The sequence below is a fragment of the Mobula hypostoma genome, chromosome X1 (assembly GCF_963921235.1).
Source record: "Mobula hypostoma chromosome X1, sMobHyp1.1, whole genome shotgun sequence".
Classification (NCBI taxonomy): Eukaryota; Metazoa; Chordata; class Chondrichthyes; order Myliobatiformes; family Myliobatidae; genus Mobula; species Mobula hypostoma.
Window position 1 is genome coordinate 53,539,095 of NC_086128.1, and position 19,073 is coordinate 53,558,167.

The window sequence follows — 19,073 nt, forward strand, 5'->3', positions numbered from 1 at the left end:
GCAGAGGGGAAGAAGCTGCACCTGAAATATTGAATGTGTGTCTTCAGGCTCCTGTACCACCACCTTGATGGTAGCAATATCCTGGATGACGGGGAACCTTTATGGATGCCGCCTTTGTGGGGTATCGCCTTCTAGTCCTATTTGCCCACATTTGGCTTGTGAGTACGTGGAACTCACTGCCTGAGGGGTAGCTGGAAGCAGAGACTCTCACAATGTGTTAGTAGTATTTAGATGAGCAGAAGGCTACAAACCAATTGCTGATAAGTGGGAATTAGTGTAGCTGGGTATTTTATAGTTGGTATAGAAAACGTTGGTTGAGGAACCTGTTTCTGTGCAGTGCAACTTTTACGATATTTTGTGTTTTGCACTGCATAGTTCAGAGCACGGTATCGTAGCAGCTAGTGCAATGCTTTACAGCAGCCAGCTCTTAGATTGGGGTTTGATTCACACCACTGCCTATCAGGGGTTTGTACATTTTCCCTGTAACTGCATGGGTTTCCACTGGGTGCTCCAGTTTCCTCCTGCAGTCCAGAGATATACAGTTGGGGTTAGTGAGTTGTGGGCATGTCATGTTGGCACCAAAAGCATGTCGACACTTGTGGGCTGCCTCATCACAAACTTTGGTGATTTGATTTGATGCAAAACAATGCATTTTACTGTATTTTTCAATGTACACGTGCAAATAAAGCTAACCTTTTGGGACATGGTTGTTGACTCTAAAGAAAGGGAGTTGATCACTGAGGGTGTCTGTTTAGTGTACGAATGTTGACTTGGAATGTATAATTATGGGTTGTGGAGCACACTGGGAAAGCTCAATACTCCAGGGGCAAAGTTTCATGCAATTCTCAGCTGGACTTCAGAGTGAGTTGGAAGCCAAGCTGAGCCATTGGGCAGGGGATATGGCATCTCCTAGCCCGGCAGGGCTGTGATTGTGCTGGGAAAGTATATATTACATGTGGAGCAACACGCAAAAAGCTGGAGGAACTCAGCAGGTCAGTCACATCTGTGGAGGAAAATGGACAGTCAATGTTCTGGGTTGTGGCCCTTCATCTCAACTCCTCTCTAACTGTCTGCACACCCCCCCACCCTCAACCTAGAGCCTCTTTTTTTTGACATCTCTTATTGGGGGTGGGGGAGGTTTCCTACTGTCAACCCTATCAATGGCTCTCTTTCATTGCATTAACATGATAGTGGCCAGTATTTCCTGGAAAGTGCAGGTGAAGGGTCTTGATCTAAAACATCAACTGTTTATTCCTCTCTAGAGATGCTGATTGACCTCGCAAACACAAGGAAATCTGCAGATGCTGGAATTTCAAGCAACACACATAAAAGTTGCTGGTGAACATAGCAGGCCAGGCAGCATCTACACATTGAACATTGACTTCTCAAAGTTCCGCTAATGCCCCACCTCCCCCTCGTAACCCATCTGTTATTTATTTATTTAATACACACATTCTTTTTCTCTTTCTCCCTTTTCTCCCTCTGTCCCTCTCACTATACCCCTTGCCCATCCTCTGGGTTCCCCCCTCCCCCTTTCTTTCTCACTGGGCCTCCTGTCCCATGATCCTCTCATATCCCTTTTGCCAATCACCTGTCCAGCTCTTGGCTCCATCCCTCCCGCTCCTGTCTTCTCCTATCATTTCAGATCTCTCCCTCCCCCTCCCACTTTCAAATCTCTTTCTAGCTTTTCTTTCAGTTAGTCCTGACGAAGGGTCTCGGCCCGAAACGTCGACTGTACCTCTTCCTATAGATGCTGCCTGGCCTGCTGCGTTCACCAGCAACTTTTATGTGTGTTGCTGATTGACCTGCTAAGTTTCTTCAGCAGTTTATGGTATGTTACTTATTGACTGTGACAAATAGGCTTAAAAACCCAATAATCAAATTATGTCTTCACCAAAGTTCAATAGTTCCATTTAATACCAGAGAAATGTATGCAATATATATCCTGAAATTCTTGTTCTTTGCAGACATCCATGAAAACAGAAGAGTGCCCCAAAGAATGAGTGACGGCAAAAATGTTAGAATCCTGGTCCCCCATTAACCCTTCCCACATACAAGCAACAGCCAAAGCAAAGTCACTCCCCCATCCACTCCTACGAAAAAGCATCAGCACCCTCCACCCACAAAGCATGCAATAGCAAAGCTCCCAATAAAGACCATGATCTGCAGTAGAACAAAAACTAATTGTTAACCCAACAATTCAACAGGGTCTCTCTCGCGCTAATAAATGGAAAAAGAGGTGTCCCTTTTCAGAGCAAGAGGGGAGACATAACAAAACAACTCACTGATTTATGATGTTAAAAGTCTGTCGCGCCACCTTTTCTCCCCCCCCAAGTGCTCTGCCTGGAGAAGTTGGGGTGGGGGGGAGAGGGAAAGGGAGTGAGGGAAGAAGAGAAAAAAGAAAGAATGAACATGAGGTGAAGTGTCCTTGAAAGTGAGTCCATAGGTTGTGATGGGGTGAGTGAAGTTATCCCCTCTGGTTCAGGAGCCTGATTGGTGAGGGGTAGTAACTGGTCTGAACCTGGTGGTGTGAGTCCTGAGGCTCCTGTACCACCTTCCTGAGTAGGGAGTAAATAGCATGACCTGGGTGGCGGGGGTCTCTGATGACGGATGCTGCTCTCCTGCAACGCTCCATGTAGATGTGCTCAGTGGTGCGGAAGGGGTCACCTGTGATGGACTGGGTTATATCCACTACATTTTGTAGGATCTTCTGTTTAAGGGCATTGGTGTTTCCATACCAGGCTATGATGCAACTAGTCAATATACGCTCCACTACACACCTATAGAAGTTTGTCAAAGTTTTAGATGTCATTAGATTAGATTCAACTTTATTGTCATTATGCTGAGTACAGATACAAAGCCAATGAAATGCAGTTAGCATCTAACCAGAAATGCAAAGAATAGTGTTATTTACAAAATAACTGTGAATAAAAAGTAAGTGCTACAGCATACAAATATAAAAGTGAATCTTTACAAACTCTTAAGGAAGAAGAGGTGCTGCTGTGCTTTCTTTGTAATTGCAGTTATGTGCTGGATCCAGGACAGGTCCTCTGAAGTGATAACACCAAGGAATTTAAAGTTGCTGACCTTCTCCATCTCTGATTCCCCCAATAAGAACTGGCTCATGGACCTCTAGTTTCCTCCTCCTGAAATCAATAATCAGCTCCTTGGTCTTGCTGACATTGAGTGAGAGGTTGTTGTTGTGGAAACACTCAGCCAGATTTTCAATCCGTGCCCCCCCCCCATAGGCTGATTCGTCATCACCTTTAATTCGGCCTGTGACAGTGGTATCATCAGCAAACTTAAATATGGCATTGGAGCTGTGCTTAGCCACACAGTCATAAGTATAAAACAAGTAGAGCAGGGGGATGAGTGCACACACTTGTGATGCACCTGTGCTGATGGAGATTGTGGAGAAGAAGTTGTCAATCCAAACTAACTGGAGTCTGCAAGTGAGGAATTCAAGGATCCAATTGCACAAGGAAGTATGGAGACCTGGATCTTGAAGCTGATTGATTAGTTTTGAGGAGATGATAATATTGAATGCTGAGCTGTAATTGATAAAGAGCATCCTGATGTATGCATCTTTGCTGTCCAGATGTTTCAGGGTTGAGTGAAGAGCTAATAAAATGGCAACTGCTGTGGATCTGTTGTGTCGGTAGGCATATTGGAACTGATCCAAGTTTCTTCTCCGGCAGGAGCTGATATCTTTCATCACCAACCTCTCAAAGCACTTCATTACTGTGGGTGTAAGTGCTACTGAATGATAGTCATTGAGGCAGGTTACCATGTTCTTCTTGGGCACCGGTATAAATGAAGCCTGCTTGAAGCGGGTGGGTACCTCAGATTGCCAGAGCGACAGGCTAAAGATATTGGTGAACACTCCAGACAGTTGATCAGCACAGGTCTTTAATACTTGGCCCATGTACCCTGTCTGGGCTGGATGCTTTCTGTGGATTCTGTGGGTTCACCCTCCTGAAGGATGCTCTCACCTCTGCCTCAGAGACTCAAATTATCAAGGATATGGGAGTTTGTGATGGTTCCACCATGTTTTGATGGCCAAAGTGAGCACAGGAGGTATTGGGGTCATCTGGAAGCAAAACTCTGTTGTCACCTCTGTCACTTGATTTTACTTTATAATTATTCAAGCCCTGCCATAACTGTCGAGCATCCTTCAGTGATTCAAGATTGGTCTAGAATTGCCACTTTGCCCATGAGATAGCATGGTAGGCATTCCCGATCGTCGTATAGCAGTGGTCTAGTATGTTGGGACCTCTGGAGTTACAGGTTGTATGCTGATGGTAATTGGGCAGGGATATCTTCAAACAAGCCTGGTTGAAATCCTTGACTGGGATCGGAAATGTGTTGGGGTGGACTGTTTCTTGTTTGGTGATAGCATCATGTAGTATCTCAGTGCCTGTTTACAGTCTGCCAGTGGTGCAATGTAAACTGTGGTCAGGATCACTGGGAACTCTCTTGGTAAATAGAACGGTTGGCATTTGATCATGAGGTGTTCAAAGTTGGGAGAAAACTGCCATATTAGAGCACCACAGAAAATTTATAATGAAATACACACCCCCACCTTTTGCCTTTTATTAATTGGTGGTTCATCGCATCCTGTGTATCAAGAATCCTTCGGGTCTGATTGCTCTATGTGGCATACTCTGAGTAAGGCACATCTCAGTAAAACACAGACACAGCAATTTCTTATTTTCCTTTGAAATAGCAATCTTGCCCTCAGGTTCTCAATTTTGTTCTCTAGCAATTGCAGATTTGCTAACAAGATGCTGGGTAGATGGGTCGCATTGCTCCGCATTTCAGCCTGTCTAGGAGTCCCTCCCCCACTCCCTGCCTTGCTTCTGGCCATGGTGATGAAACTTCAAGTTGTACCTACTTGGTTGAGAGTTAAGTCCACCGAGGTTAGGAACAGGAAGGGGTCAATAAATTACTGGGTGTTTTTCATAGGCTGCCCAATAGTAACAGGGATATCGAGGAGCAGACAGGGAAACAGATCCTGGAAAGGTGTAATAATTACAGAGTTGTCATGATGGGAGATTTTAATTTCTCAAATATCGATTGGCATCTCCCTAGAGCAAGGGGTTTAGATGGGGTTTATTATGTGTGTTCAGGAAGGTTTCTTGACACAATATGTAGATAAGCCTACAAGAGGAGAGACTGTACTTGATTTGGTATTGGGAAATGAACCTGGTCAGGTGTCAGATCTCTCAGTGGGAGAGCATTTTGGAGATAGTGATCATAATTCTATCTCCTTTACAATAGCATTGGAGAGAGATAGGAACAGAAAAGTTAGAAAAGTGTTTAATTGGAGTAAGGAGAATTATGAGGATATCAGGCAGCAAATTGGAAGCTTAAATTGGAAACAGATGTTCTCAGGGAGAAGTACGGAAGAAATGTGGCAAATGTTCAGGGGATATTTGTGTGGAGTTCTACATCGGTACATTCCAATGAGACAGGGAAGTTATGGTAGTGTACAGGAACCGTGGTGTACAAAGGCTGTAATAAATCCAGTCAAGAAGAAAAGAAAAACTTACAAAAGGTTCACAGAGCTAGGTAATGTTAACGATCTAGAAGATTATAAGGCTAATAGGAAGGAGCTTAAGAAAGAGAATATGTGGGAGCTTTTGGAAAGCATCAAGTTGAATAAGTCACCGGGACCAGATGAGGTATACCCCAGGTAGGGGTATACTATATAGGAGGCGAGGGAGGACATTGCTGAGCCTTTGGTAATGAGGTTCCGAAGGATTGGTGGGTTGTAGAGGTTGTTCCCATATTCAAGAAAGGGAGTAGAGATAGCGCAGGAAGTTATAGACCAGCGAGTCTTACTTCAGTAGTTGGTAAGTTGATGGAGAAGATCCTGAGAGGCAGGATTTATGAACATTTGGAGAGGTATAATATGATTAGGAATAGTCAGCATGGCTTTGTCAAGGGCAGGTCGTGCCTTACGAGCCTGATTGAATTTTTTGAGGATGTGACTAAACACATTAATGAAGGAAGAGCAATAGATGTAGTGCATATGGATTTCAGCAATGCATTTGATAAGGTACCCCATGCAAGGCTTATTGAGAACTTAAGGAGGCATGGGATCCAAGGGGACATTGCTTTGTGGATCCAGAACTGGCTTGCCCACAGAAGGCATAGAGTGGTTATAGATGGGTAATATTCTGCATGGAGGTTGGTGACCAGTGGAGTGTCTCAGGGATCTGTTCTGAGACCCTTACTCTTTGTGATTTTTATAAATGACCGAGATGAGGAAGTGGAGGGATGGGTTAGTAAGTTCACTGATGACACAAAAGGTTGGAGGTGTTGTGGATAGTGTGGAGGGCTGTCAGAGGTTACAGCGGACATTGATTGGATGCAAAACTGGGCTGCGAAATGGCAGATGGAGTTCAACCCAGATAAGTGTGAAGTGGTTCATTAATGGTAAGACTCTTGGCAATGTGGAGGATCAGAGGGATATTGGGGTCCGAGTCCATAGGACGCTCAAAGCAGCTGCGCAGGTTGACTCTCTGGTTAAGAAGGCGTACGGTGTATTGGCCTTCATCAATCGTAGAATTGAATTTAGGAACCAAGAAGTAATGTTGCAGCTATATAGGACCCTGGTCAGACCCCACTTGGAGTACTGTGCTCAGTTCTGGTCACCTCACTACAGGAAGGATGTGAAAGCCATAGAAATGGTGCAGAGGAGATCTACAAGGATGTTGCCTGGATTAGGGAGCATGCCTTATGAGAATAGGTTGAGTGAACTCAGCCTTTTCTCCTTGGAGCGACTGAGGATGAGAGGTGACCTGATAGAGGTGTATAAGATGAAGAGAGGCATTGATCGTGTGGATAGTCAGAGGCTTTTTCCCAGTGCAGAAATGGTTGCCACAAAAGGACACAGGTTTAAGGTGCTGGGGAGTGGATACAGAGGAGATGTCAGGGGTAAGTTTTTTTACTCAGTGCTGAGTGCGTGGAATGGGCTGCCGGCAACGGTGGTGGAGGCAGATATGATAGGGTCTTTTAAGAGACTTTTGGATGGAGCTTAGAAAAATAGAGAGCTATAGGTAAGCCTAGTCATTGCTAAGGTTGGGACATGTTCGGCACAACTTTGTGGGCAGAAGGGCCTGTATTGTGCTGTAGGTTTTCTATGTTTCTATGAGTCCTTCAGAAGATGGTCCTTCAATAAATCAATTCAAAAGTAGGTTGCTTAAAGGGCACCAGCCTAATTGGGAGGAAATCGCAATAATTCTATATTCATTCATTGATTTAATGATGAAAATCATGACTGCTTTGTCTGGTAGTAGAATTGTGACAGTATTATTGAAAACAGTCTGAGCATCATTATCAATAGAAATGTTAATGGATCAGAACATTAACATGGGAGTATAGCATAGGCTGATGCAAGACCTACCTTGGTTTGCCCAAATTCTTATCCACGAGGAGCAATATCAAAATTGAGACAGAATGATAGAAGCATTGGGACAGGTGGGTAAGATGCTGGATTCTTGAGCCACAATCAATGCTGGAGAAGCTCAACAGGTTGAGCAGGATCTGTGAGAGGGGGAGAATGGGTGTGGGGGGGGAAGTCCTGATACACGGTTACGATCAGAAATATCGATAATTCTTTCCCTTCCCAAAGAAGCTGCATTGAGTTCCCACTTTCCCACAATGGTCACTGTGGAAATGGGCTGAGGAGCAGGAGGAGCACTGACTGAAACCCTCCCTCCCTGTAGAGACCCTGAAGCTTATTTTATTTTATTTAGACTTACTGAACAGTAACAGGCCCTTCCGGATCAATGAGCCTATGCCACCCAATTACATGCATGTGACGAATTAACCTACTAACCCATATATCTTTGGAATGTGAGAGGAAACTAGAGCACCCAGCGGAAACCCACGTGGTCACTGGGGGAACGTACAAAGTCCTTTTAGACAGCGTGGAAATTGAACCCAGGTCACTGATGCTGTATTGGCATTAAAGCTAACTGCTATGCCACCATGCCGCCCAAGTTGAGTAATGCAATGATACAATTCTCACAACAGAATCACTAACTCAGCAGGCCAGGCAGCATTTGTGGAAAGGGAAACATTGTGTGATAGTGTCATTACTTTCTCTGAAGGTTGCTGTTTTCTCTGCCCTATAGATTAGGAAGCCCTCAGTGCGTAAAGATATGCTGCAGATGCATACGTATGTAGCGCTCTACAAGTTTGTACCACAGGAGCAAAATGACTTGGGACTACAGTAAGTATATCTTTCAACTTCATTGTGTGATGAAAGAAAATAAACCATTCAATTCAAGTTTAATTGTCATTCAATCATACATGAATACCCATGAACACAGCCAAACAGAACAGTGTTACCCTGGGGCTAAGGAGCAAAACACAGTAGTACCACAGTGCAAAGCACACATAGCACATATAAGACAGCAAGCCCAAGTAAGATATCTGTAAGATACAGCCATGCAAAAGGTGGGGGGGGGGGGGGTGTGAGCAGCACCGTCCCCAGCCCTGGATGCGGCTCCTTATCACCCCTGGTGGAGCACATCGGCTCTGACGCCTCTCTTCTGGCAGCTGTAAACAGGAAACAGGTGACACCACACCTTGGGGACTCATCCTCACTACAACCAAGGCTATGTAGCTCCCCTGCCACCTGCTCTTGCTCTCAGCCAATAAATCAGTGAATTGAACTTGTGGCATTCCACATTAACAATGTCTAAAAGGATGTTGCAATCACAAGAAAAGCAACCAAGGCAGTTACTCGCTATTAGAAAGCACAATGTGCAGCTCCTTCATTTTCTCCACCAACGAGCAACTTGCTGATGGGGTAGACCTGCAGTACATTCAGTTCTTAATGTATAGCAGGATCTTATGATCAGAAAACTGTTTAAGGAGGATAATAGCACCCTTTGTTGATCCCGTAGAAGCCGCTGTGATCAAATGCACTGTCATCTTATCGGAACTTTGAAAACTAGCAAACTGTTGTTACTAATTCTTCCTACTGGAAATAGATAGGTGAAAATGCCCACCTAATTTGAGAAAAGTATGGGGGAATGTCAAGGGTAAGTTTTTTTTTTTTACTGAGTGCTGGTTGTGTGGAACACCCCGGAGATACATTAGGGCCTACACTGCACCAAAATATGTGGATCCCTGATTGGTCTCTAAAGTCAACTGAGGACCAACCAATAGACAACCCCTTAGAAGAACAATATACTTGATTCAAATGTGGCTAAACTTTTAGCTGGATATATTTTTCATGAAGAAGTTTTTATCATGTTAAGACATTATACACTTCCCAGGCAGCCCAGTGGCTTAGCAGTTGTCACAGCCACCTCATGGCTCCTACAGTCCGACTTCAAACTCGTTCAACCCTTGTTTAATTACATACCAAAGAAATGGAAACGGTTAGTTCCTTGAGCCTGTTCTTTTAAGCCACTTGTTCCAACTTTTTTTTTATCAACTTACCCTTTTTTATTCTTCATGGGCCTAACTTGGACAGCTCCATTGCCTACATTTAAGATAAGATTAGCTTAGCTTTAGATGTCACATATACATTGAAACATAAAAAATATCAAATATACTGTGAAATGCCTTGATTGTGTCAATAACTAACACTGTCTGAGAATATGCCAGGAGCAGTCCACAAATGTTACTACACTTCTGGTGCCAACACAGTATGCCCACATCTCACTAACCCTAACCCATATGTCTTAGGAATGTGGGAAGGAACCAGAGCACCCAAAAGAAATCCATGTGATCACAGGGAGAACAGATGAACTCCTTACAGACAGTGGTGGGAATTGAACCGGGGTTACTGGTGCTGTAAAACATTATGCTAGCCTCTATGCTGCAGTGCCAGCCTTTTTTTTTAGCCACTGTTTTGTGTGAGCTATCAGTCTATAATGGCAGTCTATGTGGTTCAAAATGGCATGCTTCCACTTACTTTGTGAGGGTTCTGAAGTGAGTGCTGTGGGAATAGCAGACTGCCTGAAGGAATGGGACAATACTTTGGGAGGTGGTGGTGTCCTTCTACAATTTGCTCAGGACATTTATCTGCCTCCAGCTTTGGCCCTTGAGGTGCTCAGTGCATCCCATCAACATTGACCAATCAAGAGTTAGCAAATCCCAGGAATCAGTGCAGTTGTGGCCTATTCCCATGGAGGCTTTGAACACCTCTATTATCTTTTCCTCCATCAATCCATATCACTTTGGTAAAAGGAATAAAGACATAGACTAGTTGCTAAACAGAGATAAAATTCAGAAATCAAAGATGCAAAAGGAATTAGGAGTCCTTGTGCAGGATCCCCTCAATGTTAGTTTGTAGGTTGACTCAGTAGTAAGGAAGGCAAATGCAATGTTACATAATTCATTTCGAGGGGGCTAGAATATAAAATGAAGGATGTAATACTGAGGCTTTATAAGGCACTCGTCAGACCACATGATGTATTGCGAGCAGTTTTGGGAACCTTATCCAAGAAAAGATGTGCTGGCATTGGGGAAGATCCAGAAGAGAGTAACGAGAGTGATTCTGGGAATGAAAGGGTTAACATATGAGTAGTGTTTGATGGCTCTGGGCCTGATCTCGCTTGATTTGGGTGATCTCATTGAAACCTACCGAATCTTGAAAGGCCTAAATGGAGTGGATGTGGAGAGAACGTTTCCTATAGTGGGGTAGTCTCGGATCAGAGGGCATAGCCTCGGAGTACTTTATACTTTATTGTCGCCAAACAATTGATACTAGAACGTGCAATCATCACAGCGATATTTGATTCTGCGCTTCCTGCTCCTTGGATTACAAATCGATAGTAAATATTAAAAATTTAAATTATAAATCATAAGCAGAAAATAGAAAAATGGAAAGTAAGGTAGTGCAAAAAAGACGAGATGCAGGTCCGGATATTTGGGGGGTACAGCAGAGTGAGAGGGACATCCTATTAGAACAGAGATGAGGAGGAATTTCTTTAGCTAGAGGGTGGTGAATTTGTGGAATTCATTTCAACAGATGGCTGTAGTGGCCAAATTATTGGGTATACTTAAAGCAGAGGTTAATGGTTTCTTGATTAGTAAGGTCATCAAATGTTATGGGGAGAAGGCAGGAGAATGAGGTTAAGAGGGTTGGAATGGTAGAGCAAACTCAATCAGCCAAATGGCCTAAATCTTCCCCTATGTCACTTGCCAACACTCCCCCCCACCCCCGAAGAGCAGTATGTGTTTCTCCTGTTGTATTTCTTGCACCTGTATTGCTTACAAGCCCACCCTTCTGTGTATCTTTAGTAAAATTAGATAATGGATGGAGTATTTCATTAATAAATATAGTGAATAATTAAAGGTTCTAATATTTATTTTTACAGAATATCAGCTGGACGCTGTGCTAGTCTGAGCCTCTGTTCAATTTGCTTTGTCCTTGAATCCCACTCTGCCTGTTTCCTAGTCTGGTTAATAATTTACCTTCAATTCCACTGCTTCATCATTAGCAAGTAATCATATGAGGGGCCTCATCCAATGCTTTCGATCTTTTCAACTATTTCCAGCTGTCTCTGACACATTGGAAACAGCAGGGACAGCCTTTGAGAGAAAGAGCTATCAAAGAGCCAAGAAGGTGGCCTGTAGGAAGGGCTGATGTTTGTGCTGCTCAAGACTCCCACAGCCCACTCTGTTTAGTGGAATGTCCAGGGTGGTGATGGTAGCTGTGGGAACTATGAAAGACCAGTGCAGGGAGGCTTGCTCAGGCAGTGACTGTGAGCCATGGATCTGTATGAATGCAATCCAACTCGGTTTCTCAGCAAGTGGCTTATCGCCAAACTTCTGTGTAAACTTATCTATGAGAAAACTGATGTCGCCTCTCCTAATGCATTATGTGGTTTGCTGTCACACTTTGCCCAATAGTGGGATGTGATGGAAGACTTGAAGATTCCTTAATACAAGAGATTCTGCAGATGCTGGAAATCCAGAGTAACATGCACAAAATTTTGGAGGAACTCAGCAGGTCAGACAACATCTATAGAAAGGAATAAAAAGTCGACGTTTCAGGCCAAAACCCTTCATCAGGACTGGAAATGAAGGAGGGAGAAGCCAGAATTCCCTAGCTGTGTCATGTTAATCATTTACTTGTTAGATGTCAGTGTTGTGCCTGCCAGCCTTTGCTGCTCATCTTTAACTGCTCATACTAAGTGACATGGGGAACCACTTCCTCGGACGGCTGTGGTGATGGAGTTCCAAGGAAGTGTCAGCCCAAGTGGCTTCCAAAAATAGTGATGACAGCATGGTAGCTTAACAATTAGCACAGTGCACAACAGTGCCAGCTATAACACTGGGGTTCAATTCCCTCTGTTGTCTGTAAGGAACTTGAATGTTCTTTCTCTGACCACATGGGTTTGTTCCATATTCTTGAGTTTCATCCCACATTCCAAAGATGCATGGGTTAGGATTAATGAGTTTTGGGCATGCTATGTTGGTGCCAAAAGTGTGGCAACAATTGCAGGCTACCCCCAGCATATCATCGATGTGTGTTGGTCAATGGTGCAAAACTACCTATTTCACTTTGTGCTTCTATGTTCTGATGTGCATGTGACAAATGAATTCAATCTAATCCTTTTCCCCACAGTACAATGTGGGAAGGGAGCTCTGGGATTTTGGCCCTGCCAAGAAATGAACAATGATGTAGTCAGGATGGCATGTTAGAAAAGAGGACTCTGGGAGAGGGAATGGGGGAATAAGAATGGCTGACAGATTCTACAGATGACAGAATGGACTTGATGGGCTGAGTGGCTACCTCCTGGCTTCTAACTATTCTGTGATTGTAGTTGCACATGATCGCAATTTGGAAATATTCTCCAGCGTCCATGAACCCCCTACATGGTAGCTCTGGGACTCGTACCATCAGGTATACTGTGGCAGTTGAAGATGGCAGCTCATCATCATGTTCTGGACAATAAGGGGTACAAAATAAAACCATTGATACCAGCAACTAGGAAATACCTTTTTTTAAAGAACAGAAGGATATACACTCGGTGGTACTTTACTAGGTGCAGTCTGTACCTAATAAAGTGGCACTGTGTATATTTTTGTATGTTAATGATCATCTGCTGCTATAGCCCAACCACTTCCAAGTTTCAATGTGTTGTGCATTCAGAGATGCTCTCTGCACACTGCTGCTGTAACGTGTGGTTATTTGAGTTACTGTTGCCCACCCCCACCCCCTGTCAGCTTGAACCAGTCTGGCCATTCTCCTCTGACCTCTCTAATTAACAACACATTTTCGCCCAAAGAACTGCCAATCACTGGATACTTTTTGTTTTTCACACCGTTCTCTGTAAACTCTTACAGACTATTGTATGTGAACATCCCAGGAGATCAGTAATTTCTGAGATACTCATGGTCTCTTTGATCACATTCTGATGTTTGGTCCGAACAACAACTAAACCTCTTGACCATCTATATGCTTTTGTGCATTGAGTTGCTGTTACATGATTGACTAATTAGATATTTACATTAACATGCAGGTGGACAGGTGTACCTAATAAAGTGGCCCCTGCATGTATACTACAGTCAGAGTCATGGAAGATGCAGATATGATAGAAGCTTATAGGAATGCATCATCAATGTGCAGAGAATAGACCCTGTGCAAGCAGAAGGAATTAATTTAATTAGCCATTTTTAGCTTAATTAATTCAACATAACATCATGGGCAGAAAGTCCTGTTCCTCTGCTGTACACGTATTTGTTCTATGTACATCCCTGAGAGGGTGGTGGTGACGTTAACAGACTGCTAATCAAACTTTTCCAATCCTGTCCAAGGGTTGGAGTAATCTTTCATCCCTGCCTTGCTGCAGTGGCTGTGAACCACCAAGTCTGGATATTTTACATTGGAATACCATTCAGATTCAAAATTCAATTTATTTATCACGTGCACATCAAAACATACAGTGCCAGTAGTCAGTATCCCATCTGAGGCTGTCTACAAGAAAGGTTAGAGCCATCTCTATTTCCTGAGGAGACTGAGGTCCTTTAACATCTGCCGGACGATGCTGAGGATGTTCTACAAATCTGTGGTGATCAGTGCTATCATGTTTGCTGTTGTGTGCTGGGGCAGCAGGCTGAGGGTAGCAGACACCAACAGAATCAACAAACTCATTCGTAAGGCCAGTGATGTTGTGGGGATGGAACTGGACTCTCTCATGGTGGTGTCTGAAAAGAGGATGCTGTCTAAGTTGCAAGCCATCTTGGACAATGTCTCCCATCCACTACATAATGTATTGGTTGGGCACAGGAGTACATTCAGCCAGAGACTCATTCCACCGAGATGCAACACAGACCGTGTCATAGGAAGTCATTCCTGCCTGTGGCCATCAAACTTTACAACTCCTCCCTTGGAGGGTCAGACACCCTGAGCCAATAGGCTGGTCCTGGACTTATTTCATAATTTACTGGCATAATTTACATATTACTATTTAACTATTTATGGTTTTATTACTATTTATTATTTATGGTGCTACTGTAACGAAAACCAGTTTCCCCCGGGATCAATAAAGTATGACTATGACTATGACTAATGTTTCCAATTGCCCAGCCAAAGTTGGACATCTCCCTGTCAATAACTTCACTATTTAAGCTTCCATTCTTGGCAGCAAAGCAGGGATGAAAAATTACTTCTGAACTATACTGGGCTGGAAATTCCACAATAGGCTGTAAAGGAGATGCATTTCCAGGATTGGAAATTGGGGGCAATGTTGAGGGATGGTAAAAGAGGAACAGTGTGTGGTAGTGCCTAGTGGCATACACATGACCTTTGGGATCAAAGCCTGCAAAGCAGACATGTCCTTGAAACACCACCTGTACCAAGAGAGAATCAGAAAGGAAGAGGAGATTGGAAAGTGAATTATTTGAGGGACAGGGAAGCAGCAGAAATATGAAGGGAATGGATGATCAAGGGAGAGCTTGGAACAGCAGTAAGGAAGATGAGAAAAAAGATGGACAAGTGATGTTAGAGAGGTCAATCATTGAGAGCACCTTGGCATCAGAATGCACTCACGTCCGAGACTCTGTATGTATCTCCTTTCCTGTGATGTTAGGCTTGTCACCTCCTGATGGAGATTTACACTTCCCTCATTTTCAAGTAATTTATTGGGGCTGCAGTTTACCAACTCAGGTCTCCACACACAGTCCAGAACATAGCGTGTTCCTGATCTCACACACAAAATGCTGGAGGAGTTCAGCAAGTCTGGCAGCATCTATGGAGAGGAATAAGCAGTCAACATTTTGGGCCAAGATCCTTCATCAAGACTTGATCATGAGTGCTGGTAAGAGGTCTCAGCCTGAAACATCAACTGTTTATTCCCCTCTGTAGATGCTGCCTGACTTGCTGAGTTGCTCTAGTATTTTCTGTATGTTGCTCTAGATCTCTTGTGCCACCCCCCCAGCCAAAACTTGCTATCTAACTATCTTTGCTGATCACCTCCCTCAAAACCATTTTTATACCCTATCCCCATATCCCTTACTTCCTCAACCTATCAGTCACTCCATTGTTCTCTGGGGTAAGCAGTTCCAAAGACTTTCCGCCCGCTGAGTGAAGAGATTTATCTTCATTTAAGTCTTCACCTCAGGGGAATGATCTCCCCAATTCTATCCTGTCAAACAATCTTTCTCCCCACTTCTATTTGTTTATAAATCTGTTTATAAAAATCTGTTTATAAAAAGGGGTCACCTCTTTAATATAGCTGTTAGGGTTTAAACTAAGTTGGCGGGGGAAAGAAACCAGGGTGTTAGGGTCGAGGAAGAGGAAAATAGAAATAAGTCAAAGATACTGCAGCAAAGATGGCAAGAAGGATAATTTGCTGTGTGATAGAAATATAACAAAATTGATAACAGATACTGATCTAAATGCACGCAGCATTAGAAATAAAGTGGATGACTTTGTTGTACAGTTACAGGTTAAAAGATATGACATTGTGGCTATCACCGAGTCATGGCTTAAATGATGGATGTGATTGGGAGCTGAATGTCCAAGGATACACAGTGTATAAGAAAGATAGGAAGGTAGGTAAAGGGGATGATGTGGCCCTGATGGTAAGCAACAATATCAAATCACTAGAAAGAAGGGACATAGGATCAGAAGAGGTAGAATCCTTATGGGTAGAATTAAGAAATGGCAAGGGTAAAAAGACACTAATAGCAGTTATATACAGGCCTCCAAACAGCAGCCAGGATGTGGACTATAAATTACAGCTGGAAATAGAAAAAGTGTGTCAGAAGGAAAATGTCAAGATAATTCTGGGGGATTTTAATATGAAAGTGGATTGGGAAAGTCAGGAAGGTACTGGATCTCAGGAGAGGGAGTTTGTAGAATTCCTACAGGATGGCTTTTTGGAGCAGCTTGTCCATAAGCCCACCAGGGGACCGGCTGGTTTGGATTGGGTGCTGTGTAATGAACCTGAGGTGATTAGGGAGCTGGAGGTAATGGAACCCTTTGGAAGTAGTGATCATGATATGATTGAGTTCAGTTTCAAATTTGAAAAGGAAAAGCTGGTATCAGGTGTTTCAATATTTCAGTGGAACAAAGGAAATTACAGTGGTATGAGAGAGGAACTGGCCCAAGTCGATTGGAAAAGTAAACTAAATGGAGGGACGGTAGAGCAGAATTGGATGAAATTCCTACAAGAAATAAGGAAAGTGCAGGAAAAATATATTCCAAGAAAAAAGAAAATCATGAATGGAAAGTGGCACAAATGTGGCTAACAAGAGAGGTTAAGGCTAAAATAAAAGCAAAAGAAACGGCGTACAAGGAAGCAAAAATTAGTGGGAAAACTGAGAACTGGATGACTTTTAAAAACTTACAGAAGGAAACTAAGAAAGTCATTAGGAAAATAAAGATGAATTATGAAAGGAAGTTGGCAATTAACATAAAAAAGGATACGACGAGTTTTATTTTTAATATATGAAGCGTAAAAGAGTGACACGGGTCGATGTAGGACCGATTGAAAACGATGCTGGAGAGATTATAATGGGTAACAAAGAGATGGCAGAGGAACTGAATGAGTATTTTGCATCGGTCTTCACAGTGGAAGACATTAGCAACATACCTGATAGCCAGACGTCTCAGGGAATAGAATTAGGTACAGTCAAGATTACTAGAGAGAAAGTGCTTGGGAAACTAAATGGACTAAGAATAGATAAGTCTCCCGGACCGGATGTGGTGCACCCAGGGGTTCTGAAGGAGGTGGCTTTGGAGATTGTGGAAGCATTGGAAATGATCTTCCAGGAATCAGTAGACTCTGGCATGGTTCTGGAGGACTGGAAGGTCGCAAATGTAGTTCTGCTGCTTAAGAAAGGAGGGAGGCAGCAAAAAGAAAGTTACAGACCTATTAGTCTGACATCGGTAGTTGGAAAGTTATTGGAGTCGATCCTCAAGGACGAGGTTATGAAATACCTCGAGGTGCATGACAAGATAGGTCCAAGCCAGCATGGTTTCATGAAGGGAAGATCCTGCCTCACCAACCTATTGGAATTTTTTGAGATAATCTTGAATAAGATTGACAAGGGAGAGGCTGTGGATGTTGTGTATTTGGATTTTCAAAAGGCCTTTGATAAGATACCGCATAAGAGGCTGCTTAATAAGATGAGAGCCCATGTAATTATAGGAAAGATATTGAAATGGGTGGAGCATTGACTGATAGGCAGAAAGCAAAAGGTGGGAATAAAGGGATCCTATTCTGATTGGTTGCCGGTTACTAGTGGTGTTCCACAGGGGTCGGTGTTGGGGCCGCTTCTTTTTATGATGTATATCGATGATTTAGCCCATAAGACCATAAGACAAAGGAGCAGAAGTCGGCCATTCGGCCCATCGAGTCTGCTCTGCCACTTTACCATTCTCCCATTTAGTCCCACTCCCCCACCTTCTCACCGTAACCTTTGATGCCCTGGCTACTCAAATACCTATCAATCTCTGCCTTAAATGCACTAGATTTAGATTATGGATTAAATGGTTTTGTGGCTAAGTTTGCAGATGACACCAAGATAGGTGGAGGAGCAGGAAGTGTTGAAGAAATGGAAAAGTTGCAGAGAGACTTGGTCAGTTTAGGAGAGTGGGCAAAGAAATAGCAGATGAAATACATTGTTGAGAAATGTACGGTTGTACATTTTGGAAGAAGAAATAATCAGGCAGATTATTATTTAGATGGGGAGAAAATTCAAAAATCGGAAGTGCAAAGGGTCCTCGTGCAGGATACCCTAAAGGTTAACCATCAGGTTGGATCGGCAGTAAGGAAAGCGAATGCTATGTTGGCATTCATTTCAAGAGGAATAGTGTATAAGAGTAAGGAGGTGTTGATGAGGCTCTACGGGGCACTGGTGAGACCTCATTTGGAATACTGTGTGCAGGTTTGGGCCCCCTATCTTAGAAGGGATGTACTGATGTTGGAGAGACTTCAGAGAAGATTTACGAGGATGATTCCCGGAATGCAGGGGCTAACATATGAGGAGCGTTTGTTGGCTCTTGGACTGTACTCATTAGAGTATAGAAGAATGAGAGGGGATCTCATAGAAACATTTTGAATGTTGAAAGGGTTGGACAGAGTAGATGTGGAAAGGCTGTTTCCCTTGGTGGGTGAGTCCAGGACAAGCTGCCACAGACTTAGAATTAGAGGGTACCCATTTAAAACAGAGTTGAGGAGAAATTTTTTTAGCCAGAGGGTCGGGGATTTATGGAATTCATTGCCACATACAGCTGTGGAGGCCCGATCATTGAGGGTGTTTAAGGAGGAGATTGATAGGTATCTAATTAGTCAGGGTATCAAGGGATATGGGGAAAAAGCCGGAAATTGGAACTAGATTGGAGAATAGTTTAGCTCATGGTGGAGTGGCGGAGCAGACTCGATGGGCTGAATGGCCCACTTCTGCTCCTTTGTCTTGTGATCTTTGTTTTTCTCAATTCCAGAGGATGGAAGCCTAGCTTACTCAATCTCTCAGTCATAGTCATACTTTATTGATCCCGGGGGAAATTGGTTTTCGTTACGGTTGCACCATAAATAATAAATAGTAATAGAACCATAAATAGTTAAATAGTAATATGTAAATTATGC

At 43.3% G+C, this 19,073-nt stretch overlaps 1 protein-coding gene across 2 annotated transcripts in view; it reads left to right on the plus strand.

The window, feature by feature from the left end:
- The window catches only part of LOC134340284 (SH3 and cysteine-rich domain-containing protein 2-like), a 232,084-nt gene that overhangs the window by 175,412 nt on the left and 37,599 nt on the right, over window positions 1–19,073 (plus strand). For both annotated transcript variants that reach the window (XM_063037330.1, XM_063037331.1), the window contains exon 8: window positions 8,145–8,242. In XM_063037330.1, the coding sequence (XP_062893400.1) occupies window positions 8,145–8,242 (98 nt within the window). The remainder of the gene's footprint in view (window positions 1–8,144; window positions 8,243–19,073) is intronic.